This window comes from Drosophila arizonae, chromosome 6 (assembly GCF_054131065.1).
Source record: "Drosophila arizonae isolate 15081-1271.41 chromosome 6, UAZ_ARI_1.0, whole genome shotgun sequence".
In the NCBI taxonomy this organism is placed as follows: domain Eukaryota; kingdom Metazoa; phylum Arthropoda; class Insecta; order Diptera; family Drosophilidae; genus Drosophila; species Drosophila arizonae.
In genome coordinates this window covers 1,591,638-1,604,901 of record NC_142926.1, presented here as the reverse complement: position 1 = coordinate 1,604,901, position 13,264 = coordinate 1,591,638, and the positions used below count along the sequence as shown (strand labels likewise).

The following is a 13,264-nucleotide window of genomic DNA, read 5'->3' as shown; positions in this document are numbered from 1 at the left end:
TCTTATAAGGTTGCACACACTACAGCGCAGCCCAACCGCAGTCGCTGCGTACTGCGCAGTTAGCAGAGCGCGTTCTAATACGTGCGTGTGTATGTATGTGTGTCGAAAAGAAGTGCAAACTGATTAGAATATCAGATTAGAGGGCTCAGGGTACATATCTCCTAGTCGAGCAGTCTCGACTAGTCTTCTTACTTGTTATAAATTAGCTTATATGTGTTACTATATTTTAAAAACTATTATTTTGTGTATGTTTTCGGGAGTAGTAAGGAGCGACATGGGACAGCTGCTGTGGCAGATTTGGGCTTTAAGGTCTGATGTGGCGGGGCAGTTGAGGTTTGATCATGACGTGTAAGAGTTTTTAGGTTAATATTCTTTAAGTTATTATTTGTGTGTATTAGGTTTGTATTTATTTGTCGGTACCAGTCATTGCATAATTAAATGTTGTTCTTTAATTTTTGAGTAAGTATGTTTGTTATGCATTTGTTAACGTCTATTGTGTTAAAATTGGGGGTACAATGAAGGGACATTTTTATTGTGGCTTTGGCTGACAGACGGACGGACAGACAGACGGACAGGGCAAAATCGACTCAGCTCGTCGCACTGATCAAGAAAATATATACTTTGTGGGGTCTGCCACTTCTCCTTCTGCCTGTTACATACATACAAACAAATTTTATAAAAAGCCTCAATGTTTTCTTCTTTGTTTTAGATTTGCTAAACGCTTGGAAGACTTTTTTAATCCCATACTTTTAGTGAATCTGATGATATCCGCCGTCCTTATTTGTATGGTAGGATTTCAACTAGTTACAGTAAGTTTTAATTTCAAAGTGTTTATAATTAATTTACATATTTAGTTTGTTTTTGTTCTCCGTTTTCTGTTAACTTTTCTTCTTCGTTATCAATATAGCAGAGCGAATATTTATTTATTGGAGACTACTTTAAATTTGTTGTATATATATCATCGGCAATTTCGCAGTTATATATTCTTTGCGCTAACGGAGACACATTGATCCAACACGTAAGCCCGAACGAGATTGTTTTTTTTTATACCCTGAACCCATTGAAAATGGGAAATCAGGGTATAATGGTTTTGTTGAAATGTATGTAACAGGCAGAAGGAGGCGTGGCAGACACCACAAAGTATATATATTCTTGATCAGGGTGACGAGCTGAGTTGATTTGGCCCTGTCCGTCTGTCTGTCTGTCCGTCTGTCCGTATGTTTGAACGCGTCGATTTCCGAAGATATAAGAGCTAGAGACTTCAAATTTTTTGTAAAATGTTCGTAATTACAGCGCGGATATCGAGTTTATCATTAAAATTCGATAACTCATCCCGATCTTTTTTTATCGATAAAAAAACCTTATCGAAAACCAGTTATAAAATTATATCTTCTACACCTTTATTGCTAGAGTCTCCAAATTTTGTATATATGCTTATATGCAATTTATACAATTTCGGTTTTTGTTAAAATTTACTTTTATGGCCTGAAGACCGTTAGTTTACCCTGCTGCACTGAGCTGCGGGTTATATTCGTACTTTCCACGATTCATTTGTGCTCTTCCTCTTTTTTTTTTATTTATTATTTACTAGTTGTCGCGGCGAACTTCTTACCGCCTAACAGTCTCTATATGAACATATAAAACAAAGTCGAGTTTGTTACAAAACTTATAGATCGAGATCTGCTGCACCAATTTTCATGGTTTTTGATTTGTTAGATTTGTCTCCGCCCCGAATAGCAGAATATATCTTAAAAATACTAAAAAATTTAGGAATACTTGAAAAATAAGTTATTTTCCCTAAAAGTTCTTTAATTTCGGAGCTGTCAAATTTTTGTATCAAAATCAGTAAGCAATGTCGTGTTACCTTTTAGCTGAACTAATTTAGGCTTCTATGAACGTAATGCAATAATACAAAAAAATATTAATATAGATAATTGTCAGAATTTTCACGAATCATCAAACAATATGCGCAATAATTCATCGAACTAACCTACTTGGCAGTTTCCTCACCTGAAATAAACACAGTAAAAATTGTATTTTAGAACCCCTAATAGATTTACGACTCTTACAGCTACTCTCTACTAAATTAAGAGTGATAACATTTTTTGTGTACCAAAAGCAAACAGAATGAAATGTATATAAAGTTAAAATGAAAACAATGATTGATTTTACCATTCAATGGATTAATCATTTTGATATTAAAGTGATAGCCATCGTCTCCTTATCAAAACATCAGCGGGTATTGTAAAGCGTCATATGAATGGTGCGTTTCAGATATTCTTTGTAGTTGCCCAGTACTGCGTCGTGTAAGCACAATATCGCGTGCTTCCAAGCTTTCACCAACAATCAGGATTGCCACTTCATCGATTGTTGGAGCATTAAATCTGCGTTCATGTGTTCCAGCTGGTCTTTTATCTGCTCTGATTACTACTTTATAGTCATCTCTTGGCATTCGCTCTAAAGCAGTCTTGAACAGCTTGACCAATGCATGATGTTCGTGAAGTATTTGCTGCAAATCTTGGAGAATTGCTATTTTCATAGCTGTGTTTATTAGCCATAGTTATAGTTAGATTTACAAACACATTTTACAGAAATCTAACAAACTACAATATTCCAAATTTGTATACCCTGAACCCATTTTCAATGGGAAATCAGGGTATAATGGTTTTGTTGAAAGTATGTATGTAACAGGCAGAAGGAGGCGTGGCAGACCCCACAAAGTACATATATTCTTGATCAGGGCGACGAGCTGAGTTGATTTGGCCCTGTCCGTCTGTAATGTATGTAACAGGCAGAAGGAGGCGTGGCAGACCCCACAAAGTATATATATTCTCGATCAGGGCGACGAGCTGAGTTGATTTGGCCCTGTCTGTCTGTCCGTATGTTTGAACGCGTCGATTTCCGAAGATTTAAGAGCTAGAGACTTCAAATTTTTTGTAAAATGTTCGCAATTACAGCGCGGATATCGAGTTTATCATTAAAAATCGATAACTCATCCCGATCTTTTTTTATCGATAAAAAACCTTATCATAAACCAGTTATAAAATTATATCTTCTACACCTTAATTTCTAGTCTCCAAATTTTTTATGTATGCTTATATGCAATTTATACAATTTCGGTTTTTGTTAAAATTTACCCTTCACCCCTATATTCACCCCCTCACCTCACATTTGTATTGCAAATACTAGAGACTTGATGAATGATTGAATGTAAACAAGAAACAACAAAACCATTTTCCAAGTGCTAATGAGCGACGTATCAGACAAGAGGATCACCACCGCGCACAATCGAGTGTGACATGCTACAAGTGCGAAGTATTCGGCCACATATCTACCCAATGCCCAAGGAAGGAAGCTAACACATACAAGATCTTCAACCAGGAAAAGCGAGTGGAACAGTACAGCGTTGCGACACCACAGGGGTACATGAACCATAGAGGCCAATTTTTTGAAATCACCTTCGATTCTGGAGCATAGTGTTCGCTAATGAAAGAAAAGATAAGTAACAAATTTTCTGGCAAAAGATCGAATAATGTTGTTATGCTAAAGGGCTTAGGCGGTAGTGGAATATGTAGTACAGTACAAATATTAAGTAGTGTAAACATTGATGACTATTCCATTGAAATTCTTATTACATAGGTGATTATCAAATGGAAAATAATATTGTCATTGGTTGGGAAATACTAAATCAAGGTTTTGATATTATTGTTTCATCAAGTCAATTTAAGATTTCAAGAGCTAAAATAATTAATCTATGTACCGGCAGTGAGCCGACCAATATTGCTACCGATCTTGACGCTCAAGATAAAATAAAACTTAATTCATTATTGGCAAAGTATTCAAATTTTTTTATAAAAGGCATTCCAGATACTAAAGTGAAAGTTGGCGAGAGTAAAAATTAGATTAATCGATCCAAATAAGACAGTTCAAAGAAGGCCATATCGATTAAGTCCATGCGAGCGAGATTTAGTAAGAGAAACAAGTAAGAAGGCTCCAGTCGAGACTGCTCGACTAGGAGATACCCTGAACCCTCTAAGCTGATATTCTAATTATACTGCACCTCTTTTATGCACACATACATACACATGCATCCACACGCACGCATAAGCCTGCGCTCTGCTAACTGCGCAGTAAGCAGCGACTGCACTTGGGCTGCGCTGCAGTGTGGGCAATACTATGAGAATTTATTTGTCGAATGATTTCTTTTGTAGACATACGATCTTAATGAAAGTTTTAGAGTGTAATCATATGGTATATATGTGTGTACATTCCAAAGCACATTCTCTAGTATTTGAAATGCGTCTTTTACAAATTGGGGGAGAAGGGGGCGTGGTATCCAAAATTTCTAAATTACAAAATCTTTGTATCTTTATATAACTTTGTAACTTTATATACAACGAAAATTTGAAGACTCCAGGTCTAAAAGTGTTCAAATTAGGCTAAAAAAACAAAATCAATTTTTCGATTATTCTCGATAAAAAAGTTATCGGACAATTTATCGAAAAAATAAAGCAAACTCGTACTGCGTATGGTACACACGAGTATGCATGCCAAATTTCAGCTCTCTAGCTCTTATAACTTCTGAGATCGACGCACTCATACGGACGGACAGACGGACGGACGGACGGACGGACAGACGGACAGGGCTATATCGACTCAGCTCGTCACGCTGATCAAGAATATATATACTTTGTGGGGTCTGCCACGCCTCCTTCTGCCCGTTACATACTTTTTCACAAAACCATTATACCCTGATTTCCCATTTTCAATGGGTTCAGGGTATAAAAATTAACGAATTGTTAAAATGCAAGATAATTAGACCAAGCTGTTCACCATACGCAAGCCCCATATTGCTGGTCAAGAAGCAAAATGGTTCGGATAGACTTTGTGTAGACTATAGAGAGTTAAATTCGAATACAGTGGCTGATAAGTATCCGTTGCCACTTATACAGGATCAAATAAATAGACTTCAAGGTGTTCATTATTTTACTTGTTTAGATATGGCCAGTGGGTACTATCAAATTCCTTTACACTCTGATTCAATCGAGTATACAGCGTTTGTGACCCCTGATGGTCAGTATGAGTTTTTATCTATGCCGTTCGGACTTAAAAATGCACCTTCTGTTTTTCAACGCTTTGTGATGCAAGCTTTAGGTGAATTAGCAAATTCGTATGTTATCGTCTCAACGATAGGTCAAGCGTTATAGAGACTAGAAATTGTTCTAAACACCTTAACAGAGGCTGCATTTTCATTCAACATCACAAAGTGTTCTTTTTTGAAAACATCGATTCAATATTTAGGTTACAGTATTAGTGCGGGTGAAATTCGTCCAAATCCTCAGAAAATAGTAGCGTTGACTGCTCTGCCACCTCCACAGTCAGTCACAGCACTTAGACAATTCATTGGCATCTTATTTACGAAAATTTATTGAGGGATTTTCACAGTTGATGAAACCTTTGTACTTCTTAACCTCAGAGAAAAGTAAATTTATTTGGAAAACTGAACACGAGCAGATACGGAAAAAGGTTATTTCTATTCTGACTGATAAACCAATGCTTATCATTTTTGACCCAAATTATCCAATTGAGTTGCATACAGATGCAAGTTGTAATGGCTACGGTGCAATTTTATTACACAAAATTAACAACAAACCTCATGTAATAGAATACTATAGTAAAACTACTTCACCTGCAGAGTCACGATATCACTCTTACGAATTGGAAACTCTAGCTGTTGTAAACTCTATTAAACATTTTCGACATTATTTGTTGGGACGAAATTTTACTGTGTTTACTGATTGTAACTCGCTAAAGGCGTCAAAAAGTAAACAAGAGTTGACCCCCAGAGCTCAACGTTGGTGGGCCTTTTTGCAGGCGTTTACATTTGATATTCAATATAGAGAAGGAAAAAGAATGGCGCACGTCGACTTTTTGTCAAGAAATCCTCTTTTGTTCTCTTTCTTTCTTCCGCAGTTAGGGTGATTGAAGAGAAAAGAGTTAACCTAACTGAAATTTCAAGCAACTGGTTCATTGCTGAACAGCGTCGAGACTCGGACATAGCCGAAATCTATATATATAAAAGAAAGTTGTGTAAAAGTGAAGACTGCTTATAACTTGATTTGGGCTGAACCAATTTTCATGGTTTTTGATTTGTTGGATTTGTCTCCGCAACGAGTTTAGTATAGGGTCTTAAAAATACTGAAAAAATTTGCCGAATACTTGAAAAACGCGGTTTTTTCCCCAAATGTTCAAATTTTTTTTATACCCAGTAGGCTTGGTAACAGTGACAGTTTTGACAATAGTGTAGAAGTAAATAAACAAATGTAGTCAGTCAGTCTACGGTCTCCTGACCTCGAGCAGACCTGACTATTCAAAAAAAAAAAAAAAAAAAAAAAAAAAAAAAAAAAAAAAAAAAAATTTTCAAATCAAAAGGAAAAATATTTCAAATCAAAAATCTGCAAAAAATCAAAAGATTAAAACCTGACTGTTCAAAAAATAAATAAAAAATTAAAAATTCGAAATTAAAAAAAAAAAAAGGTAATTATTAAAAAGTGTATTTTTGGCTTTTTATATTTTCGGACTTTTAAACTTTATAAATATTTCAAATCAAAAATCTGCAAAAATTAAAAAAAAAATCAAAAGATTAAAACCTAACAATCAAAAATAAATAAAAAATTCAAAATTCGAAATTAAAAAAAAAAAGTTAATTATTAAAAATTGTATTTTTGGACTTTTACAAAAGCTAAATATCTCGAAAGTTCAGGTATTTGTTTGTCTCAAACATAAATTTGTGTAAATTATTTATATTTATATTTCTCGATTGTTTTATATGGTTTTGTGCGAGGGCAGTATTACTATTAATAAAAATGCCGCGTCCTAGAAGATCTAATCTTTCCCGGCGGACCCATAATGCAATTAGGCAACGGAATAGCGCGAGTCAATTATCTGACGAAGAGCGAGAAATCGCCCGAGAAAGGCTCCGCGTTAGTACCCAGGGAAGAAGGGCCTTAATTCGTGCTTCTCAAAGAGAGGCAGCCCGTGAAATGGCAATAAGAAATGGTTCAAGGATTGATTTGAATCGAGCAGCGTTTCGATATGATTGCACCATTGATTACAGCTTGAATCGTTTAGTTTGCATTGGTCCAATGGACGTTGTTTGCTAGCATTGTGGCGCATTGAAGTTTGCTGGTGAAACGCCCGGTTTGTGCTGCCTTAGTGGTAAAGTGACATTGCCATTAGCGCTCACCATAGCCATTGCGTTCCCTGCTTTATGGCGAAACACTAGAATCACGACATTTTCTAGCGAACACTCAAAAATACAATGCCTGTTTCCAAATGACATAATTTGGGGCGGAAAATATTGGAGACGGATATTTAAGGTAATTTACGTTAAAAATTTTATTTTCTATGACTGCCAAAAAAAAATTTTGAATAATGTAGTTTGTTAGATTTCTGTAAATAGTGTTTGTAAATATAACTATAACTATGGCTTTGAATTTAAAGATTCAAGGCCAGATTTGCCATCGCATTGGATCATTGCAACCTATTGAAGATGCACAGCAAAAATTCTTGCAAATATACTTCATGGGCAATATGGAAGAACAACTTGACCGGCGTCAAGAAATGAACACAGCTATGAAAAGAGCAATTCTCCATGATTTGCATGCTTAGAAATTTAAACCAACCAAAACTGTGCAATGGAACGCGTTTGGTGATAAGAAAACTGATGAGCAATGTGATTCACGCGTTGATACTCAAAGGAAAATTTAAAGATGAGGAAGTTCTTATTCCTAGGATTCCGATGAGCTCAACAGATATGCCCTTTGAATTTAAACGAATTCAATTCCCGCTTCGTCTTGCCTTCGCCATGACGATCAACAAGTCACAGGGCCAATCTTTGACTATTTGTGGCCTCAATCTAGAAAATGCGTGTTTTTCTCATGGTCAATTGTACGTGGCATGCTCACGTGTTGGCAAACGATCCGCATTATTTGTTCTTGCACCCGACCAAAAAACGAAGAATGTCGTTTACAACAAGGTGCTTGAATGAAAATCCGATTAATAAATTTATCAGTGTATCCCAGCCTGAACAACATAGCTTTCAACAATTTTTTACCTAGAAATAATATAGAGGGCAATGCAACGTTTGCCGGGCCAGCTAGTTGTGAATAAATTAAAAGATTTTTCTCTTGCTGAAAACATTGCGAAAACCTATGAGCTAAGGGCAGAAGTTCTTCACCGGAAAATACAAAGAAATGGCAGAACACATTGTTTACCACGTGCCTTTAGATGGTCCGCTATAAATCAAGTACACGAGTCAATAAATCATTTAGGTTGGGAGATGACTCTAGATAAAGTTTACGACTTTGGTTTGACAATATGGCAAAATATGTTCGAAAATTCGTTGATAACTGTATCACTTGTAAGTGTCCAAATCATCATCAGGCAAAATACAAGCAGAAAATCTATATTCCTTGACACACTATCCATATCGATATAACTGGAAAACTAAGTGGCAAAAGTGATCAGAAGGAATATGTTATCGTTCAAGTAGACGCGTTTACCAAGTATGTCTATCTTAGTCACAGCCTTAAACTAGATAGTGAAAGTTGCATAAATGCTGTTCAATCCGCTGTTCACTTGTTTGGAGTACCAAACCGAATAATAGCTGACCAGGGAAGGTGTTTTACGGGTGCAAAGTTTAGTCAATTATGTGCAGATAAGAAAATAAACTTGCATTTGATTAGTACCGGTGCTAGCCGAGCTAATGGCCAAGTGGAACGAACCATGAGTACGATAAAAAATATGTTGACTGCGGTCGAAACTGGAACTCAGTCTTGGCAGAATGTGTTAGGAGAGGTGCAGTTGGCAATCAATTGTACAACTAACCGTGTGACGAAGGCTAGTCCATTAGAAATGCTATTGGGAAAGGTGGCACGCCCATTAGGTTTACTCCCACCTAGTGACATTGAGCATGAGGTTGATCTGCCAAGCGTAAGAGCACAGGCTGAAAAGAATGTTTTAGCTACAGCAGTTTATGACAAGGAACGATTTGATAAAAATAAGGCGAAAGTAATTAGACACAAAGTTGGAGATTTTGAGCTACTAAAAAGTGAAGAAAGGCATCAAACTAAATTGAGTCCAAAGTTTAAGGGGCCTTTTGAAATAATCAGAGTCCTAGAGGGTGACAGGTACATTTTAAGGTGTGTAATGATTATAATAATATTGTTGAGATTGATAATACAGTTGAAGACGGTAAAGACAGTGAAAATAAAAATGTTGAGAATGAAGAAGTCACTAAAGAGAGTGAAGAAGAGTGAAATCACTAGAGAGAGTGAAGAGTACGACTGGCCAAAGAAAATGGCAGAGTACTTGGTTATATAATAATGCAAGCACAAGTGCAAAACATACTGAAGTTAGTTTTGATCATGGCGTGTGGGGCATTTGATTATATAATGTTGAATGGAATGGAATAATGTTTAAAGAAGAATGCTGACAAAACTACTTATAAAAGAAATATAAATAATAGTAATAAATGAAAATTATAATTATTTTAAAGTATTTTGGTAATAAAACCTGATGTTTTGTATGAATTGAATTGAAATGTATTGTTAGAATGATAAGTTAATACCAGTTAAGAAATCACATGAAAGGAAGTTTGATTTTTATATAGAATTATGTATATCGTTTGGTTGAAAAAAAAGAAGAAGAAAAGAAGAAATTTGAAGAAACAAGAAAATAAAGACTTAAATGTTATTATTTCATACACGAGGGCGTGTTAATGTCAGGATGGCCGTGTCGAAGCAAGTAGTATTAATATGTTGGCGCGCACTGTAATTGTGCTTACTACCTACTCGCATATTTTCCCTTTTCTGTGTGTCGTCGTACTTATGCGTGTGGTTGTAGTGTCGGTGTAGTGTCATATTGCATCAGCCAATATTTGCATGCACAAGTCTCTAGTACTTGAAATACGCCTTTAACAAAGGTGATGGTGAGGGAGTGAATTAAAAGTGGGGGGTAAATTTTGACAAAAACCGATAATGTATAAAATACATATAAGTCTACATTTAAAATTTGGATATCTATCTCTAAAGATGATCAAGTTTTTGGGAATCAAGCTCTGTATGCGGATTTACGGGCTTACGACATAAATATCCAATTCTCTAGATTCTATAGCTTCTGAGGTCGAAGCGCTCCAGCATACGGACAAATAAACAGGGGTACATCAAGTCACTTTGTCGCCCCGAGCAAAGTCGTCCACGGCTCCTTCTACCTTTATACATTTAAAACCAACAATATAACCTGATTCATAACCCATTCTTAATGGTTTAAGAGCATAAAAACAGGTGATTTGCATGATGAACATTTTTACAAATTCCCAATCGAGCACCACCAACTAGGGTTTTTAGTTTTGTTTATATAACTATTCAATAATTTATTTTCTTACTTCGTTGCAGTCATTAATCACAGCATGGCACTTATATAACTGCAGATGGGAAGAAATTTCGTACAACCGAGAGTTTCTCAAAAATTTGAAGTATATGATTCTTTGTAGTCAGCGACCTATAAGGATAACGACTTTTAAGTTTTCAACATTATCTCTCCAAAGCTTTACTGCGGTAATTATGCTGTTGATACGCACAATTTTCTACTACTATTATTAAATACTTATAGATCTTAAGTACATCAATGAGCTACTTTACATTGCTGCGGTCAATTTATTTCGACAAATAAAGGACACCGCAAGGATTGTCAACACTAGAGTATTAAATTTCATTGTTATGTATATCTTGAAAAACTTCACTACGAAATCCCATGAACTCTTTGAAGAATTGATATTTCACAAAAATTCTTCGCGTCTTTCTGCTTACACAAGAAAATCACACATAGACATACAGTACCGAGCAAAAATGAGTGAATGTTACAGAACTTTGACTTTCATCACGCATAAAAATTAAACCATACAAGCAAATCAACAAATTTTTTTGTGTGTTTGTTTATTAGTGTATTCTTAACAAATACAAAAAAGTTGCAAGGCTAAATTAGCTAAATTCAAAAAAATTCGAAATAAAAAACCGAAAAAATCCACATAAACTCAATTTTGCACGTTTAAAAAAAAACTACTAAAAACTAAAAAAAACCAAACATTTTTAATATTTAGTCCAAACCCTTATTAGCAATACTTTGTTGACTCTTTTTGGTATGCTCTCAGCTAAACTTTGAATCATTTCTTTCGGAATTCGACTTCACTCCGCTTCTACGCACTCCCATAAGCTGTCTATGTTCGTTGGGGCTGCATCATACTGTCCCAGCCGTCTTTTCACTATTGAACACAGATTTTCAATAGGATTGAAGTCGGGATAGGATTTATATATAGACTCTATATGTATGGAGTGAAAATTAGCTTAAAATTCTGCTTTCCAATCCATTCCTAAATAATCTTTACAGTATGTTTTGGATCGCCATCTTGTTTAAAACCCTTTCTCTTTGGGGACACGCACAGTTATCAATGAAATTGGGAAGATGGGTTTGAAGAATATTCATATAATCCATTTATAGGCATGCAAGCATAAACACCGATGGACTGAAATGTGAGCTTGTTGGATGGAGACTCTTCTCTATCCGAGTTGCTGGAAGTTATCTAATTTGAAATGTAGAAATAATAAATGCCGTGCATATGTGCTTTCGTAGCAAAGGTTTTTTTATGTATGCTTATATGCGATTTCGGTTTTTGTTAAAATTTACCCCCCACCCTTATATTCACCCCCTCACCCTCACTTTAGTAAAAAGCGTATTTCAAATACTAGAGACTTGTGCTTTGGCAAGTACATGTATATTCATGTTATAATCATAATCTGAAAGTTTCATGAAGATCATACGTCCACAAAAAAGTTATTAAAGTTATTAAACAATTAAGTTCTCATAGTAAGCGCACACTGCGCCCATGCCTGTTTGTGCTTGTGTGTGTATGTGCTTGTGTGTGTATGTGCTTGTGTATGAGTGTGTAAATGTTTGTGTATGTGTTTGTGTGTATGTATGCCTGTTTTTTTTATACCCTGAACTAGGGATGCAAAACAATCGATGGTACTATCGATACTATCGATGGTTTTCTAAAACGGAGATACCTCGATATTATTTTCGTCTATCGATAGTTTGACATTCAAAAAAGTGAACGTTAAGTTGGCGAACGCTAGAGCTGGGAAACCATCGATTATATCAATGGACTTTAATTTTTATGATATATCGATGGACTTTTGTCGATATCGATATATCGCCGCTTTGAGTAACATATCAAACACATGTGAAATTTTCTTTTGAAACAAAATAATATTTATTGTTTGCGTACTTGATATATTTTTTGGAAATTTAATAAATAGTTGACAAGCATAGTATATGGACATTGTTAAACATTGGTAGTTTTTCTTCAACATGGACAAGTTTGTCGTTTTAAGTAAGTATTTTATACCCTGTGGAGGGACACTTTACGTTAAAAAAAAAGTGCTATTTTCTAGCCTGAACGTATTTTTCACATTTTAGATAAAACCTGCAATGCCTCCATTACAATTGTATCTTCAAATGCATTGACTGAATCCAATGAGCCTAGCACGAAACGAAAAAAAAACCACATCAGAAGTTTGGTCACATTTTGAGAAACTGATGAACATGCTTGTCAAATGCCGTCATTGCGGAAATGAGTACCGCACGAGCGGTAACACTTCCAATATGATGGAACACTTAAGACGTGTACATCCCTTCGTGGTAAGAGACCACGTTGAAACAATTGCTCCAAAATTGGATCAATATCTTTCACGTAGCGAATCATACGCCCTCAGCTCAGCGTGAAAAGCATGTCTGGCTAATTCACTGGCTGAAATGATTGCGCTTGATAAATATATTTAAGTTATCTTTAAAATCGTATGTTGAATTTGTGTTATGTTTTGGAACTGAAAATTTAATGAATTAAACCTTTATATTTTCTCTATATTTGTCTATATTCTTTATTCTTATTCTGTAAATATGTACAAGGAAAATTATGAAATTACAAGAGCAATATTTACATTTATTTCCATTATGAAAAGTACGACTTTTATACAAAAAAAAGTTTAAAATTTGAAAGGAAAAAATGTTCGATGGAACCATCGATATAGTCGATTATTTTTTCCATCGATGAGAAAACAATCGATGGAGCCGTCCATCGATGGTTTCCCAGCTCTAGCGAACGCCAATTCCGAAGAACGCCACACGAGCTAGTGTGGCTAGTGGC

At 35.5% G+C, this 13,264-nt stretch overlaps 1 protein-coding gene across 2 annotated transcripts in view; it reads left to right on the top strand.

The window, feature by feature from the left end:
• Window positions 1–12,982, top strand: part of Or13a (Odorant receptor 13a) — a 34,617-nt gene extending 21,635 nt beyond the window's left edge. Inside the window, exons 3-7 of one of the 2 annotated variants that reach the window (XR_016270822.1) lie at window positions 710–809; window positions 908–1,018; window positions 10,458–10,619; window positions 10,675–12,451; window positions 12,538–12,982. Coding sequence is in view for 1 of the 2 variants with exons in the window: in XM_089472896.1 (XP_089329022.1) it covers window positions 710–809; window positions 908–1,018; window positions 3,190–3,204 (226 nt within the window). In the remaining variant the exon portion in view is untranslated. Of the gene's footprint in view, window positions 1–709; window positions 810–907; window positions 1,019–3,189; window positions 6,598–10,457; window positions 10,620–10,674; window positions 12,452–12,537 lie in introns of those variants that run through there. The other variant, XM_089472896.1, reaches the window with a different exon arrangement.
• Window positions 12,983–13,264: the final 282 nt, after the last annotated feature.